The 18,652-nt window shown below is 39.8% G+C and overlaps 1 protein-coding gene across 2 annotated transcripts in view; it reads left to right on the top strand.

Annotated features, from left to right (window-relative positions):
• The first annotated feature begins 4,088 nt into the window (after positions 1–4,088).
• The window catches only part of LOC108239503 (neurocan core protein), a 45,364-nt gene continuing 30,800 nt past the window's right edge, over positions 4,089–18,652 (top strand). The window contains exons 1-2 of one of the 2 annotated variants that reach the window (XM_017422244.3): positions 4,089–4,506; positions 17,918–18,012. In XM_017422244.3, coding sequence (XP_017277733.1) covers positions 17,925–18,012 — 88 coding nt within the window. In that variant the 5' untranslated portion in view covers positions 4,089–4,506; positions 17,918–17,924. Of the gene's footprint in view, positions 4,507–17,914; positions 18,013–18,652 lie in introns of both variants that reach the window. The other variant, XM_017422243.3, reaches the window with a different exon arrangement.

Below are 18,652 nucleotides of genomic sequence, written 5' to 3'. Positions count from 1 at the left end.
AAATAAGTTAACAAGAGCTGGAACACACCGTCTCAAGCCAGAGTGTAAAAGGCTGCTCCAAGCCTCGTTACGCTCTCTTAATTATCTCAGAAGACACCATAAACTGCTTATTAGTGTCATTTTGCTCCTGCTTTGTGCTGTTTAAAAGTTGCTTTTTGCCACCTGCCTTATCCCGCCTGCAGTGTGCTCCGTGTTTTCTGAGCTGTGTTTGGACTGCTGCTTTGTTTCTGGGAGGGACTGGCTGTTTATCTGTGTGGTGAGGTGTGTGACATTTTTAAAAGTCATGTCTGGCATACGGGGAGGCGGAGTGGAACCACTTTTTTATGTGCATGTGTGGGCTTGTGAGTGTGTATACCACAGTATGAAACCATTTACCAAACATATGCCTCCATAAACAATAAGAAATAGATGGGATAAATGTGCCAATTACAGCTTACTGATTCTTCTGATTTCTGATTTTTCTGCCACTTTGATTAAAAGAAAAATCTCTAAGTCATAATATTGAGATACTATCTCAAATATATGACTTTAAATGTCATAATTATGACTTCTCATTTCCTAGTTGTAAGAGAGTAAAAAAAAATAGTAAATTGTAATTTTGACATAGAGTATCTTTATTTTTAATTATTTATTCATTTCAAAATGGACTTTTTATACAAATTTTGAATGTTTATTAAAAAAAAAAACAAGAAACGAGATTTAACCAAGATTTCTGTCTCTGTCACTGCAAATCTGCCAATAAAATCACGGGGGAATTGCAGCTGGATAATCAGAGCAATTAAGCTATTAAATCTAGATTTGCATTAGCCAGCCTGCTTTGGAATGGCGGGTGTCGTGCAGAAAGCTGGACTTCAGTGGGTCACCTGTTTTAAGTGGCAGCACTCAGAAAACCTCAACCCAAATGTTACAGAGCAGTAAAGTTAGACAGGAAATCTGTGTTTCTGTTTGGGAGCTTTTTATGCCTCTGACTTTATTTCTCTTTATTTCTTGTCTTTTAATAGTATATGAGATTTTTAGGGTTTGACCAAAAAGACCACAACTCTCATCAGATGATTTTAGTCTAAAACTACAGCCAATTAATCCTTAAAGGATTAGTAGGCCTTTAATTTTGTTGATATTTGACCAATTCTAGATACCAACCAATTGACTGGTTCATCAAATAGACCCAGACGTACATTTTCACTTTCTGCTGTATCATTTTTACTTAAATAAATAAGAATATATGGCATTCTGTTCAAACAGCATCGCCCCTGGTTTCACGAAGCCACAAAGCAAACAATAAAGAAGCACAGTGCAAACAGTTTCGCTCTGTAATGTTGGCTCTGGTGTGCTGATGATCTTGAGCATTCACACATTTCCCTGCAGGCCTTATCGATAAAACTCCCAGAGCAGAGTTTAGTGCTCCTGTATGCCTCCTTGTTTCTCCTGAGAGCTTCATGACACCTCCTCAGGTCCATCGCTCTCTGTTTCCCCCTCTCTCTGTGCTCATAAGTCAACAAACCTGGCTGTAAAATGTGCTGCCTTGTAAAAATAAACATGCTCTCTGGATCAGGAGGCTTCATTGAAAGTGGCCGTGTTTTTGGGAGAATAAGTCTTGTATTTTCTTCTGTCTGCCTCGTAAAATTGTCACACCACACACAAGTGTGTTTAGAAGTTAACTGAACCAAATGTTTGTGAAGGGATTACAAGCAACCCCAAACGCACCACGCTAAATATGACTAAACCTGACTAAACCTGACTTGATCTGAGATGTGCAGCAACTTTGGTTTGTCAAAATTTTTGCATTAGAAATTGAGATTGTGAAATAATGTTTTTTTAAAATAGGTATTCATGTAGTTCTTTTGAAAGAAAGATGAAGAGATTAGCACTAAAAGAGCATGATGAGGTACTTAAATGGGGGAATAAATGTGATGTCTAGAGATTGCTCTGTGTAATGTGTCATTCCATCCTTTCTGAAGCAACCAAATGTGCATTCCTCCACATTATTGTTACTCTTGCATCATTACCAGCAGCCCACATACGATACAAAATCAGATGAAGCTCATGATTTTAACATCAGAGGATCACGAGCTGTAAGGCTACACTGTCTAATGGTTGCTATCAATACTTGTTATCTGAAACTTCTACATGTCACTGGCTCTGCGAGGAGAAAAAGCGGTCCCAGTTTGAATTACAGAGGATTAGTTTCCAGCCCACATACAACAAATGTTACCTTTGATCTTGTTGCTCTGCCTGTTCAGCTCTGAACTCCTCTACATGTGGAAATATTTTCATTATACGTCTTTCAATCTTGTCACACTTATGCAGGTGTTTTTCGCAGATCTGAGATCTTTCGTACCTGTATTTAGAAAGCGTGCTTATGACATATTTCTGGCTCAAAACTGGAAGCTATGCCTCCCATTTTACTTTCAGACACCAGAAGTGAACCTGCAGACTGAGAGCTCTGATGGGAAGTCAGGGGACTTGTGAGCTTTGGTCATGAAGGGCTTTTTATGTGAGGATAAAAATGTATAATTCTGTTCTTCAACAGGGAGCCAATAAAGAAGAAATACATTAGGATAGATAATTATCACTAAAATTCTTCCTGCAGCATTTTGAATTCGTTTAAGGCTTTTCAGGAGCAGACATCCAGTTAACAAAGGACTACAAAAGTCCAGTCGAGGTGTAACAACTGCAGAGACCAGTGTTTCTGCTCCTGATCAAGATAAGATGTTTCTAATCGTGGCATATTGACAGAATGACTATAAATCAGGAAATACATGCACTGCTCTGAACCTTCAACCAGGTCTCTCCACAAAAGTCAAGACAGTTAAAGGCCTCGTATTCCTTGAAGCATCATAAGACCACCTCATGTTGACAAAACCTTGAAAACAACGCTATGCACAGTCTTATGCAGTATTGCAAGATGCCGCGTCCAGAGTATGTGTTGTGAATGACTCTCAGCTACTAACACATCAAATTTTAGCTCCATGTCTGTAAAGTTTACTGAGTTATAGCAATGTTTGTGCTCTCTAAGGTCTTTTGGCTGCGGCAGCCATCTTTATTTGGGTTGACTCCAAAGGTTAGTCAGCTGTAAAGGTCCATGTAGTGATGACTTTCTGTATGTTTCATTAAATTTGTGTAGTGGTTCAGGAGACATTTTAGTAACAGACACACATTATCACCTTTTGACAATAAACATAAATATGGTATCTTTTCTAAACTTTAAGAAACTTGAACAACGATTAGCCAAACAGTAAAGATAGTATATCAAAAGTAGCCTGAAATGAGCCCTGACTTTTTATCAGTTTAAAAATGTACTTTCTGAAACATCAACTTAATAAAACTTTTCAACTGTCCTGAACATGACGGCATGAAGCAGCTTAGAGCTGATAAAGACCTCTGAGTTTTGGAAATTTCCATGATTAGTTGCCTTATTATGATTCCAAATCTCCAGCCCTCAGTTTCACAGGGCAGAATGCATAATTCAAAACCATCTGAGAAACTGGAGACCTGATGAATAACAAAGAGGAGTCTGCTTCACTTCTCACTTTATCTCTGACAGAAATCAGTGTAGCAGCTGGACCTGTGCTCAGAACCGATGCTTCACATAAGCAATAAACACGTTTTTTTTCCTTTGTACTGAATTGAATTTACCAGTTGGGTTCGAGTTGACCCCGCTGCAGCAGGGAGAGGTCGGCGGATTTGGAGACGCATCTGTGGCAGCTGGGCTTTGGGGCGCACATAAATCTGCTCAGCAACAGCCAAACGTCTCTTCACAGTTACACAGAAACAGCTTTCCTGGTTAAAACGAAGGGCCTGGAGGGTGACATGTGACTGCCCAAGTTGTGTCTCTGATGGGGGGAAAAATGTGTGGAAAAGAGAGGAAGTTGCACGAGCATCAGCAGGGGGTTCAAATGATTTCATCTTTAATTCCCAGTTTTGCGCACAGACACCAGATCAGGGTTGGAGGTTTACGCAGGAATCGGATTATGGTCTCATAAAGTTCCCCCCAACCCCCTATCTGTCTCTTTCTCTCTCTCTCTTTCACCCCCACTCTCCCCTCCCATCACCTCCTTGAATGGGGGCGCTGCGTCTGCCTCTTTGTTCAGACCGATGCTGCCTCTCTCCCTGCTGGTGCGGAGGGGGACGGACGGAGCACCTTGCTGTCTCTCTCACTGAGTGCGTGTGTGTATGTGTGTGTGTACGTGTGTGGCGGTGGGGTGTCTCTCTTTGTGTGTGTGCACCCTTTCTGATTTGACAGGTATCTGTGTGTGCGTGTGTGGAGGGATGGCATAAGCCGCCGCTCAGAGGATGTTGAGGAAAGAGTGAAGAGTCCAGAAAAAGAAAGAAAGAAAGAAAAGAACCTTGGAGCCCTGCTGCTGGTGCGCACACACTTCAGCCGGTTTTCCTGCCTCTGCAAAGTGCTGTTTCACCCCTCGTTTTGTCGTCTCTGCACCCTCCGGGAGCTTTGAGCTTTTTCTCTGACATTCCCGAGGACTGCGCCTGCATCTTGTCTCTGACACGGTAAGAGAGAGGGGCGAAGAAAAAAATATACACAAAACATTATTCTCCGCTCGCAGGCATCCTGAAATCAGTCATTTGGTCAGTGTGTCATTTCTCAAGCAGTCGGGTGGTCGGAAGCGCGTGACACTGCTCATCTGCTCCAATATCATTCTGGGCAGTTTAATGCATTGGCTGCAAAACGGAGGGAAAAATGCACTCAATTCAAACAGAAACTACTGATTATGGATGTTTTTTTCCCCCCTCACATTCTGCATCCATGAGGTTTCTGATTTGCATCAAATTAAAGGCTGTAAAACAGGCAACGTGTTTCCATTCTGAAAAGAAAAAAAAATAAAACCCTCCTGTTTGGGATGCCTTTAATTATTTACAGGTCAAAGCTTTTAATATTGGTTTATATTTATGACACATGTAGGCTCGTGCATAAATCATCACCTCACCAACCTTTCTGGCTCTCATCTCGTGAGGGGCATGTCTTCAGGTTTAATCTCCCTTTGCAGAAATGTAAGCACGTTTTTCTTCCATTTTTGCTGTGGAAGCAGATCTGTACACCTGAACAGGTGTTTGTCAAATCTGTTATGTAAATCAGAGCCATTTGGTGTGCATGTGTTGAAAAGTCACACGTGCTATTGATCCACCTTCAGAGCTGTCACCTGGGCAAGGAATCAAAGCTGGATTATGTACAAAAATTGACACAAAAAGTGAGCGGGTGATGACAAAATGACTGATTTTAATGTGCTGAGCAGGAGGCGAGCTCTTTGTGGGTCTTTTGTTGTTGCTCTGTAAACAAACACTGGCATGTATTAATCACAGTGAAAGAGGAGAACAGTTTGGGTCACCTTGACAAATGAGCTGTATTGTCTGAGAATATGAGGGCCCCTGTTGCCCAATGAAGCCCATTCTGTTTCCATTAGCCACTTCAAAGTGGAGGAGTCCAAGTCGTTTCTTCCCCTGCCTTGTTAGTACGCCCACCACCAGCTGAGTGTTAGTGGCATAAAACAAGACCAGGTTAACCACGGGAGACACAAGCGGAGGAGCTCAGGAGCATGAAGGAATGAGGCAGAGAGGCCAAGCTGAAAGTTTGCAGCAGAATGCATTTTTCATTCTGCCCAGGTCTCGGCGTGAGCGTGAGCTTCCACGAGTCCTGGCACGCATACAGCAGGCTGCGTGTGTGTGTTAACGTGGGTTTGTAGGTGAGTGCACTCACACGGGCAAAAAAGGATCAGAGTCCAGAGTTGTGGCGAAGAGAAAAGGGGTCTGCCTCTAAAATCGAGTACAAGCCGATTTCAGCTGCCTCTCTGTACGGTGCTGCTCACTTCAGTTTGGTTTGTCACGTCTGGTGCTGGGCCGCCTGGAGTCAATTTGCATCAGTGGAAGATAAGAACAGTGTGTTAAATCCTTTTAAGATGGAGGACATGTTATTTAGAGGATGATTAATCATTCATCAGAAGAAATATGAAAAACTATTTTAGATCTTTATTCATCAAAAACAACCACAAACCCTGGCCTTTGGATATTTTATCATAAAGTTTTGCTACTTGCCCTTGTTTTGAATGTCACAAAGGGAACAGCTTTAGTTTTTCTGGAGACAACGAGCAACGCAATGAGGCTTTTCGCTGCTTTTTCTGATTTTATAAATAGATAAAGCGAGTTAATGATTTTTGGCCTACTGGTGACAGCTTGACCTGGAACAAGATGTAAATCAGAAGATCAGTTAATGAGCAAAACATTGAATGCATCTCAGTTATGTCTGATGTAGGATTCTAGCTGTTCAACAGCGCTGGATCTTCTTTGGTGGATTTTTTTTTTTTTGCTGGATGGGAGCATATGCCGTTCTAAAACCTGTATATACCTTTGTGCATTGATGGTGCCTTTATAGATGTGTAATCTGAAAATGCCTTAGGCACAAATGCACCCCTATACCATCAGAGAGGCAGTGATGTGGTATCCATAGTTTCCAAAAATAATAATTTCAAATTTTGACTTGATTTTGATCTGACCACAGAACAGTACCTCTAAATTAGCTTTGGCTCAGAGAAAACAACAGTGTTTCTGGATGGTGCTCACATCTGGCTTCTTCTATCTTGGATGATAGAGATTTAACATGCATTTGTGGGTGGCAGTGAACTGTGTTTACAGACAGTGATTTGTTGAAGTGTTCCTGAGTCCATCCAGTGATGTCTGGAACAGAATCAGACCTGTTTTTAATGCAGCAGCTCCTAAGGGCCTGAAGATCACAGCATCCAATATTGACTTTCAGCTTCGTCTTTTGAGCTCAGAGACTTCTCCAGATTCGTGAAATCTTTTGATAATATTGTCTGTCCATATTTGCTTCTGAGAGATTCAGCCTCTCTAAAATGCTCTTTTATATCCAGTCCTTTTACTAACTTGTTGTCAAATAACTTAATTAGTTGAGAAATACTCCTCCAGCTGTTCCTTTTTCCTACCACTTACTTTTACAGCTTTTTGTTGCCCCTGGCCCAACCTTTTTGAGATGTGTTGCTGCCATCAAATGCAAAAGGAACTTATTTTCTCCAAGAAATTATACAATTTCTTAGTTGAAGCGATTGCTGTGTTTACTATGTTTTATTGCAAATAAAATATGGGTTTGCAAGATTTGCAAATCATGCATTCTGGTTTTATTTATATTTTAAACAATGTTCCAACCTTTTGGAATTGAAGGTTGTACATTTGACATAATAAAATGAATATTTTTGAATGATGAGTGGCCATCATTCGCTGAAGGATATAGAAGTGGTCTTTTTTCAATATTTACTAAGAAATATAATAATTTGTTGGTAATTTAAATAAGATAGTTTAGCCATACTGCTTGCAAACATGCTGATATTTCCACTTAGCTTGAAAAAAGGGAGAATATTTCCAGCAAAGGTAATTCTGAGTTAGGGTTTGATATTCTTCCCCAGTAAGAAAGTGCCTGCTTTAATATGTCACTTATGTGATTATGGGTTCTATTTCTCCCCTAATACAGCGTTAATAGCTACTAGAATGGGGCTATATAAATGCAAATGAGTAGCAGTGCTCACTTATAGCAGCCAAGTTATGATCAAAATAAGCTTCACCTTTGAGAGAGCTGCATACTCGTTGCTTTGTGAGCATGGCGCCTTTAAAATGAAATTATTTTGTTTGGTTCACTGATGAATGGAACAAATAGTGTTGTACAGCACAGAGATTCATTTATTTGTCCTGCAGAACCAACTGTGAACCAGACGGTGAGCGAAAGTGCAAATTTTACAACCTTATTGAACTTTGCGGTACATTTACAGCCTAAAGGGGAAAACATTTTGGACTAACACTGCTTCCACAGCTACTGGAATAATAATAAAAATAATAATTTCTGCTTTCAGCACTGGACAGCTCCCAAATCTCATCCTCTGCTAATACTACTTGCCACCGTTTGTCAAACAGAGAAATAAGTGAATAGTTATTGTTTTCAGCTGCTTGATGGACATTTATTCTGAAACTCAGCCTCCCTCTCACTTTGGTGTATAGAAACCCCGCTGTCAAAACCCAGAGGGGATTGGATGCATCAGTCCATCAGTCTACTTCAGTCTAAAGCCGGGGAGGGACTAAAGCGGCCCACCAGGCCAATCATTAGAAGCATAGATGAGACCACGTCTGAACAGCTCACCCACACAAAGAAGCAAGTCTTTTTCTTTGTCTTTGGCCCGGGGCTCTCCTCGAAGGTCTGGTGGAAGACAAATGTTTGGGTTCACACTTGGATGAGAAAGGAGTTCCTTCAGGCTGCTCCAGATCAGCCTCTGCAAAGCAGGGATTACAAAAAAAAACCTACTTTCTGCATGTTCAGCAGTAACTGTGCTTCTGTTTTTTTTAAACGTTTGAGACGTCCCCTTTTATTAATTTGTAGCTGCTGATTTTAGGAGGAGCAGATGCCGAACGTTAAACATGAGGAATTCTTGGATGAAGTTTAGCCAGCACATTTCTGGTTGTGTTAGTTTTTCCGTTTTGTTTCACCGCTGCACACGTTTCTTACCTTCTTTCATTGTTCTGCCAAAAATGAAATTTATTTGGGCCCATGTCTGGCTGCTCCACTGATGCAGAGAGTGAGTGGGTGGAACCATATGTTTAATGTAATTGCTGTGCCTCGCGCATCTGATCCTTTATTGGCTTTGTTTCCAAGAGGTAACCTCAAGGATCGTGACCTGTGACCTCTGCCGAATTAGCTACTGCAGCAGACACCATGCTAAAAGCTGCTAGAATCTGACTTCTGTCCCTTAAATTATTCATTAAACAATAAAGCAAAAGCACTTAAAGCTCACACTTCCAGTCATTTACTTAGATTTCATCTTGTTTCATCTCCAGAAAAGAGAAATTAAAAAAGGATGTTGGAGGCATGAAGTTAAGTTGAATTGATCTTATCCTTGAAGTGATGCACCCATCAAGAGGATTCAAGGATGCTGCTGACTGACAACACATTTCCATCTGGGCTTTCAACGCAGCAGGGTTACCTAGGCAACAAAAGTCTTGATACACACTTGCAACCAATCAAATTTTTAGATGCAAATTATTATATTTTGTTACAACATATTATGTTTGGAAGCCAGGTTCAGGGCTCTGTTTTAATTTTCAGTCAGACACTGAATCCACTTTAACCAATTTGACGGAGGAGGAGAATTGATTTTCACTGAACAATCAAAAGAGACCAATAAATCCACTTGATAACATTTTCAGTCCCTCCCATGGTGCAGAGCGGCTAATTGCTAGTCCTCTCACTGCATTCATTCTGTCGAGAAACTGCTGTTTTGTGCTCCAATGCCAGATTAATCAGTTACTTATGTTGATTGGAGGGATTCAAATGTCACAAACAAAGAGTCCTCAGGGCTCTAAGGGCAAAATCTGACTCATTATTTATCTTTTAGAGACCTTCAGTCAGAGAGGAGAAAACAGTATTATTGCCTGCTGCCAAAAGGGTGGGGGGATAATGCATTTGCTTGTGTGCGTGTGTGTTTCTTATGTGTCTGTTAGCAAAATTTCTCCTGAACCGCTGGACACATTTAAAAAAAAAATCTCCTAAAGTAATTACTGGATGTACATCTACAGCGGATTATGTTTTTTAGTTAACCCAATTCAAGATGGTTGCCACAGCTAATTGATCTTAACAAACACAAAAATGGCTAGAGTTTAAAAATACAAATATTCAGTTAAAGCTTGGTGTGGTAGTAGATGACCTTCACCCCAAAACATAGTCGGACAATACACACTGCACAATATATTTTCTTAAAATGTTGGCATTAGCTGTTACAGTCATCTCAGTCTATCTGTTAGCAAAATATCTCATGAACCACTTGGCAAATTATGATGAAATTTTCAGAAAATGTTTCACTGGACATACATCTACAACTGATTAACTTTTGGAGTTACCTCAATTTAAGATGGTTGTCACAGCTAAGGGATCTTAAAAAACACAAGAAGGGCTCAAACTCAGTCCATTTTACAGATATTAAGCTAAAATTTGGTATGGCAGTAGCTGAGAGTGATTCCAAACACATACTCTGAGCACAAACTTTATTAACAGGATTTGAAATAACAGAGTTATTTGTCAACATAGGGTAATTTAACAGGCTTGAAAGGCAGCGGGCAAAATGCATTCCTTCAATGTATGCTAGGCTTCTAATTATTTAGGTTTCCCTCTCATTATTTCTTTTCCGTAAATAAGGTGTTAGTTAAAAAAATAAAACTTGGATTTTAATTTGATTTTTTTTAATTAATTACAGAAACAGGGACTGATTAACTCCACTGAGGCTTAAATTCTTCTGAAAGTTATGTGATGCTGCTCTGTTCTCACACATTCATGGGCACGCTAAAAAATTGCATCCTCTTTGTGCGTTAACTAAAAGCACTGAAAATGTTTTCCCTTTTTCTTTTTTGGTTGGCTAAAGTATACAAAGTGTTACATGTTCAAAACTACACACGCACGCTCAACAAAAGCAACACATATGGCGGCGCCAGAAAGAGGCAGAAAATGAAGAGTTTGGAGAGAAAGGGGAGCAGAAATCATCTGTTGCGGGTCTGCTGAGTGCAGCTCTGCAGCAGCTTAATAACGCCGCAGGAAAGAAGGAAACAGATGGCTGTTATGAAAACTGTCAGTCTTTCTCACGTATTTATTATAAAACGTCATTTCCTCTTGGGTACCTTCTGTGGGTTTTCTACCTGATTGGTCGACAAAATACCACTAAAGTTGTTTGTGTCCAAACTAAAGTCACGAGAAAGAAACTGTGTGTGTTTGCGGATCTAAGTTGTGTCTTTCTCCTCACTACGCTGCACACAACTAACCGGAGTTTACCTCGGTGCTCAGAACGTCCCCCCTCTGTCTCTGTCTCTGTGTCCAGCGAGATCAATGGTGTCCCTGTGAGAGGACGGAGTCTGAACCTCTCCATCTAAATCCTGGGCCAGAACCGCATGAGTCATTAGTTGCTTTGAGTGTGATTAGTCACCGAGCTGGCACACTGAACACAGACTATCTGTGTTTGTGTGCATGAAGAGAATACCTGATTTCACTGTCCTTAGAAAACACAAAAATGGCTATAACCCAATCGGTTTTAGAGATATTGATTGAATGTTTGGTGTGAAAGTAGCTGAGAGTCATCCCTAACTGATATCCCACCAGTCAACTTTATTTGTTTGTTAGCAAAATATCTCATGAACTACTGGGCAGATTCTATTTAAACTCTTAAATAGTAATTATTGGATGTACATTTATAACTGATTAACTTTCGGAGTCAACACAGTTCAACATGGCTGCCACAGCCAACTGATCTTAGCAAACTTCAAAATAGCTAAAACCAAGTTAACTTTATGGATATTACGCTCACATTTAGTGTGGTTGTAGCTGAGAGTCACCCTCAACACATACTGAGTGTTAACAGATTAAGTCAGATATTGTTATTTTAAAGGTTTGATCAAACCAGCTACAACTCCAACATTTCTCAGTTTTACTCAGTGTGTGACATCTTTGTCTAAAACTTTGAGATTATCTGTTAGAATTAATCCTGTTTGTCTGTTAGCAAAAAAACACTGGATGAATTTTAATAAAACTTTCAGAAAGCAGTAATTGGATGTACATCTACAACTGATTAACTTTTAGAATCAATCAAATTCAAGATGGCCACCACAGCTAATCAGCATAAGAAAACACAAAAATGGCTGTAACCCAGTCCATTTCACAGATGTTGAGCTAAAATTTTATGTGGTAGTAGCTGAGAGTAACTCACAACACTGAGCGTGACATTTTGAAGTAATCCAGGAGTTTGTTCAAAACACAGATTTGACTGAAACGACTACAGCTGTCATTTTTCATTATCAAATTTAAAACTAGCAGAGAGTCTGAATCAACCATAAATGTGCTAAAATAAAAGCAATATAATCAATTAAAATAAAGATATGTAAAAGAAAACATAAAACCAAATTTAAAAAATGTCCAAAGACATAACAGATGACTTTAAAGGCCTGAAAGGTGGGAGGTGATATGGATTCCTTCAAGGAATGGTCGTCTTTCGTTTCTTTAGCAACACTCTCCTGTAGTTGTGGTTCTCTGATTCTTTTGTGCTATTTACTCACTGACTGATACATAAGGATTTTTTTTCTGTGTCCTTGTTTTGATATGAGCAGCAATAATAAATCTCAAATTTCAGCCACAAATTCAACACCTGCAGTCTTTTTTTCTTTAATACTAAAAAGCAAATTAAGGAGATGTAGAGAGCTGGTGCTGCAGCCTTTCTGAAGAGCTTTCATCATGGCAGAGTTATTATTTTAAAAATGTTGATAAGATGACCTTCCTTTGAGTCATCCTCCTTCATCTTCCTCCCCTCACCACTTTGTCTGTCACTTATCTGGAGCTGTTATTCTGCTGTTCACGCTGCTGCTCTCTTCAGGTAATAGTTTTGTGAGATATGATTAAAGAAGGAAATGAGAGGAAGTACCAGACGAACCCCCCCCCCCGCTAAGACTTGTTCTGTTTCTGTCTTTTTGTCTGTTTTTCAGTAGGCTTTTTTTTGTTTGATTCAAGCTGTTTTTCTTGTCATATTCTTTTTTCTTTTTCTTTTTAAACTTCCTGTCAAAATCACAACTTTAACTCCTAAAGGCAGCAGGAGCTGAAACTCTCTTTAGCCTAAAAACAAAAAGCTCTAAAATAAAATTTGGGTGTTTTAAAGTTTCATTTTCTCATTTTTGGTGGGTCAAAATGAACTAATAGGATCGCACAAGACAAGAAAATGTTTTATTTCACCATGTCAACATTTAAGTGCTCGTTTTCTTTGCTGTATGTTTTCATGAGCAGCTCATATCTAGTGGACCTCTCGCCACTCGGTTTGCAACAAATCACTTTAAAATAGCTTCTTATTTTCTGCAGGTTCCTTTGTGACCTGATAATGAAACAGTTTCAGTGTTTACATTAAAGCAGCGACAAGTCATATTATCTGCAGTAAAAAAAAAAGTTTATCAGTTATTAAAGATTACTTCATAAATATGAAAAATAGCAACACAATTAGAATCATAGCCTACATCTAATTGGTGTGTTGACTGTCTAAATATTTGCACAGAAAACGTCAAAATGCAATTATGATAAAACTAGAAAATTGTGCTCTTAATGAAATTTATTTTCTTTATGTTTTAATTAAATTGCTGAGCTGCAAAAGATTAAGAAAGTTTGTTTCCTTTTTATTATAAAATGTGTCTTTTTAATGAATATGCTGAAAATAAGACCGTCAGTTTACTCAAACCTTGTGTTTATGTTAACTGTGTAAGATCTGCAGATATGTCCTGTAAAGTTAGCACATTTATTTTACATCTTTGACAAATAAATACTTCTGTGTGAAACGCACAGCCTAATGAACTCACCACTTTATATTTATTAAACTTCTGTAAGAGCATGAAGCCTCCTGTTACACACAGAGGTTTCTACAAACTAAAAGAAATGCTTTAAAGAAAACATTTTAACTCTAATAGACAGAAGTATATTTAATCAGAATGGTAAGCCTCCCACTCAGTCAAACAAGGAAAAGCAGCATCATCCATCATGTTGTGCAAAGAAATTCTGCGTCTGTAAATTTGAGTTTACATGACAAAAAAAAAAAAGTCCAGATGAAACTGTCTGGTGGCTCGAGGCACACGTGTTTATGTTCTTACATTTTGTGCACCCAATGACTCTGAAGAGACTTTGGGAGGAAATTAGGTTTGGTTCTGCAAGGTTGGCTTGGATTTTACAAAATAAATCGGGACAATTTAACTTTTATGTCTCCAAACTTCTAACTTCTAAAACATGTGGGCTGGCCTGGTTGTGAAGATGATTTTGTTAGACTTTAAACTAATGAACTGCTGCTGAAGTACATTATTTCCAGGAATGCAAATATGAAAATATTAAGACAAAGGACACACTGTTTTATTCAGGCTGGCCAGACTGAAAAAATGTTACACACACCTCATATATCAACTTAATTTTATAGTTAAGCTTGAGCCGGACAGATAAAGCAGCCTGAACTCAAACATAAAAATACTTTTGCGTAGGATAAAAAGAGCCAACAATCAGAAACTGATTTTTCCTGTGGTTGCTTTGAGCTATAATGGGTATGTTTTTTATGTGTGTGTGTGTTTTCTTGGACTTTACAGCTGCTGTTTTACTGTTACAGCAGACCATATGTGTTTGAGTTCATCCTAAATCAACATGTTGTAACTTGGCTTCTTCATATTAACTCTGATCACTCTTACATGTGTATTATGTTGTGATCACAGTAATGAATTATCCTGTACTCATCGGTAGCTGACAGGATAACTTCTGTTCCCTCGTTTTTCCCTCCACCTGCAGTCATGAGGAAGATGTGGGCCGCGGGGCCCATCGTTCCTGCATCACGATGACCATGAGGCCAGTTGGTTTTAACAAAGTGACAGCTTAGTGCCCAAGCAAAATGTAGGTCTGCCAGCCTCGTCCGTTAGCTCCTTTTACATCTCTGTCTCTCTGTTTGCTCGCTTTCACAATGAGCCAAGAATGCATCCCCATTCAGGCAACATCGGGAAAATGTGTCAGATGGACATCTGCATTGAAGTCCACTGAAGCATTTTAGAGATTTCTGGTTCTTTTTTCTTTGAGACACAACTGGGTTGAACGGGGGCCGTTTAGAGGGAGGCGTTCACAACATCTGATGTCTCGTCCGGAACAAAAGACGGTGCTGGTTAGTATGCTGCTGGTGTGGTTGCATGACCAGCGCGCTGCATGCCGTAAATCCCCTCCGGTAAAACTTTGAATGGCTGCTGTCGATGAGCATACAGAGTTGTGTGTAACACAGATGGAGATAAATTTGTTTGTACCCTTTCTATAAGAAGAAAAACCCACAGTGGTCACTGAGATAACTAGAAACTGACAAAATTAATAATAAGAAAAAATGACTTAAACCCCAACTAATGGAAATCAGACATTGCTTTTGAATTTTGGTTCAACAGAATTATTTAAAAAAACAACTAATGAAACTGACCTTGACAAAAACAATGGTGATGATAATTTGACCATAGAGACATGTTAAAGATGTGTCCTGTAATCAGCATCTCAGGTGTCTTCAGTCTTGTAATCAGTCAGTCTGCTGATTTAAAGGACGAAAACTAATCCCAGTACTGTTTCCTATCATGGTGTGTAACACACTGAACATGGAGCACAGAAAGCTGAGGAGAGAGTTGTCTCAGGAGCTTAGAAACACAAATAATGATAAACATAATATATAAAACTATCTCCTCTGACTACAGCTGCTCAGATTATTCAGAGGTTTAAGGTCCACAGGACTGGAGACAATCTCCCTGAATGTGGCTGCAAGAGGAAAATTTATGATAAATTGCAGAGACGGATAATATGAACGGGAACCAAAGACCCCAAAACAGCTTCAAAAAAGATGAGATGTGAACTCAAAGGCCGAGGGTCATCAGTGTCGGATCACACCATCAGTTGCTTTTTGAACAAAAGTGGACTGAGGAGGACACCAAATCATAAAAGAGCAAGACAAAAATTTGCCAAAATCATATTGACAAGCCACAAAGTTTCTGAAATAATGTCCTTTGGACAGATGAGGAAAAAGCTGGAGCTTTTTGGCAACAGTTCCCATCAGCTCTATGTTCACAACAATTAAACAAACAGAAAAAAATCAGCGTACCTACAGTGAAACATGCAGGTGGCTGCTTTGGGTATCTTGAATCTGAAAGCTTGGTCTCAGTTGTAGGTTATGGGTCCTCCAACAAGATAATGACCCAAAACACACAGATGGAGTGGACCAAATTATGTGTGGACAGGTGCAGAAGTCTCATTGAGAAAGACAGGAATTGCTTGATTTATTGACTGATTTTCATTAGTTGATTTTTAATTTTCTTTTCTTTTTATGACTGTTGTCCATTGATTGTCCATGGAGATGTCTGTAAGCGAAACTCTGTATGCAATGGGTGTGGATAGTTGCTGGTGGGTCCCAGGATTGCAGATCCAGAACTTTAATGCCTCCCTGCTGGCACACTGGGGTAAACCCCTTGGTGTTATGAACCTCTTTAGAAATCACTTGTCAGCCAGCCAATCAGATCAACCAATGGTGCAGGTTCTCTGCAAGCAAAGAGTCCAATGGTTCGACCCCAATCTGTCACAGCCCATCACAGGGTCCTGACCCACCTTTAGAAATGGAATTCCCCAAAGTTTGTGGCATGGCTGTGCCTTAAGCACACCAGAATCTCCATCTCTATGAGGCTGCCCACTTTTAACCTCAACAACAAACTGTTATTTAATGACTGTATGGTTTGGCAGAGGATTGCTTCTCTTTGACTCACACACTCCGGTTCCACAGAGCTTGAAGGCTTTACTGAGTGTTCACATGGTTAGGAAAGAGAGCCACCATTATTCTTGTAATTTAAAAAGCGTTGAGCTGCTGTTGCATAATCTTCTTTCCATCCAAGAGGGATGCTGTTGGCATTAGCTGCTGTTACCTTGGTGAAAGCAAAAAGGCCCTTCTTGAATGAATTATTTAGTTTATGTAACTGCATTTCAGACACAAATTTCTGCTTTAACTACTGGAAGTTCCTCTAGCTCTACCTGAGCAGTCAAAAAGGTAAAAGTATCTCCAAGAGAAATAATAATTTGTATTTGTTTGTGTTACCTGCTTCCGTTTTTGAGATCAGCACAATAAAACAGACTTGTTTTCTTCGGTCCACACGCTCTTTTTTTCATCTCCGCTTGAAACAGGCCCTGTCTCAGGCGTCTCTCCACTGAACTGGAACGCTTCAGGCATCGAGCCAAGTCCTCTGGCAAAGTCAGCAGCTCCTTTTTGATGTGTGGTAGAATTTTTTATTTTTTATTTTTCTTCATGTCGCGCAGCCGGCATGCAGCAGCGTTACTTTTCACTGCAGTACAGTAAAAGTTAGCCAGTCTTTTTGGTAACTTTTGAGTAAGAAAGTCAGGTGAACACAATAAAGCAGACAAAGACATTTCTGAATTAGAGGCCTAGCATTCCCCGAAGGACGGCATGTCACCCACCACCTTTCATGCCAGAGTTTGAAACTAAAAATGGAGGGTGTAACAACTGTTTTGGACTAACTTTGAACATAACATTATGTGCGATCTCACTCAGTATTTAGAGATGTCCAATCAGAGTATGTGTTTTGAATGACTCTCAGCTACTATCACATCAAGTTTTAACTCCATATCTGTAAACCTGACTGAGTTATAACCTTTTTTTTTATTTTGTAAGGTCTGTCGGCTGTGGCAGTCATCTTGAATTGGGTTGGCTTGAAAATTTAGTTAGATGTAGATGTACATCCAGTAATTACTTCCTGATAGTTTCTTTAAAATCTAAAAAAGAAACCCCAGCCTATCCAACACTGAACCCTTCCATCTTTAGGAGGAGATCAAAAGTGTGTTTGACTGGATGTCAACATTTTACAGCCCCACACAGACATAATGTTGTGTTTTAGTTCACTGCCTGTAAACCACCGAGTACAAACTTCATTGATGTCTTTTTATGATGCAGTATCTTTCATCCAATTAAAGAAAATGGCTCTGCACTTACCAGACACCGGCTCGTCAGTGTTCAGAGTGTTTTGGAGGTACAACAGTAATTATTTTATTGATTGAGAGCTTGTAGTAATGTGTGGGCTGTAAGAATGGTTGTGAGAAAATCCCTTAAAATGTGAGGAAAAGTTATTTTACGATGAGCTGAACTTCTGTAAATATACAGCACTTTTGTTGAATACATTAAATTTATAAAAGGCCTAGCATTCCTTGAAGGAATGCATATTGCCCGCCGACGTTTATACCAGAGTTTTAAGCTAACATCTTATGAAGAGAAAGGATGATCTCTTCTTGTCTCTCTGTTGCTCCCAGCCTTGTCTCATCCTGTCTGTTTCCTCTCTCGTCTCTCAGCAGGTGGAGGATGGCGCTAAGTCCGAGTGCAGCTGGGAGGCAGGTCCTTTCTGCTCTCACGCTGCTGCTGCTGCTGCAGCTGCTCTCTTCAGGGTCAGGTGAGTCTTCTCCCTGTGCAGTGTAGTTCCTCCCTCCATCCGAGCCTGCAGAACATCATAAGCAGGTTCAGACGAATAGAAATAACTGCCGTCACAGCTGGTGTTCGCATGTTGTGTGTGATAAACAAAGGTGAGGACGAATGGGTTCAAGGTGCTTCGTGTTGCAATGACGGCAAAGCAACTGGATCAGATTAATTAATCAGTTCACACATCAATATTTCCACACACACAGTTAAAAAAATGTGTCTGTATTAATATATAAATGCTGTGATGAGTGCAGACAAGCTCAGGTTGTCTGAGCTGGAGGCCCTCCAAAGCCATTTATTCATGTTTAGTCAAACATCTGTTCTAACTCAGCTGTGTTTGAAATTCATGATAGTGAAACAAAAGCTCTCAAAGTTGCAGGTTTCAGATTTTTATTTTGTCAGGTTTGGGTTTCTTCATGCAGCCTCCCGATTGCCTGCAGTGGAAATAAGTTCCTGTCTTTAATGACTTTTACTGCAATCTGCATGCATGACAGTGGTCAGCAGCGTTCTTCATTCAACCTGCCTCTCTTATGTGTAAAATTTAATCATTGCTTTACCAGATAGCATCATTTCTCCACATTAAATGAGTTTTTTTGTCTGTTTTTGTCTGAGGA

Source organism: Kryptolebias marmoratus, linkage group LG20, assembly GCF_001649575.2.
Source record: "Kryptolebias marmoratus isolate JLee-2015 linkage group LG20, ASM164957v2, whole genome shotgun sequence".
Lineage (NCBI taxonomy): Eukaryota > Metazoa > Chordata > Actinopteri > Cyprinodontiformes > Rivulidae > Kryptolebias > Kryptolebias marmoratus.
This window is presented reverse-complemented; position numbering and strand designations above follow the sequence as displayed.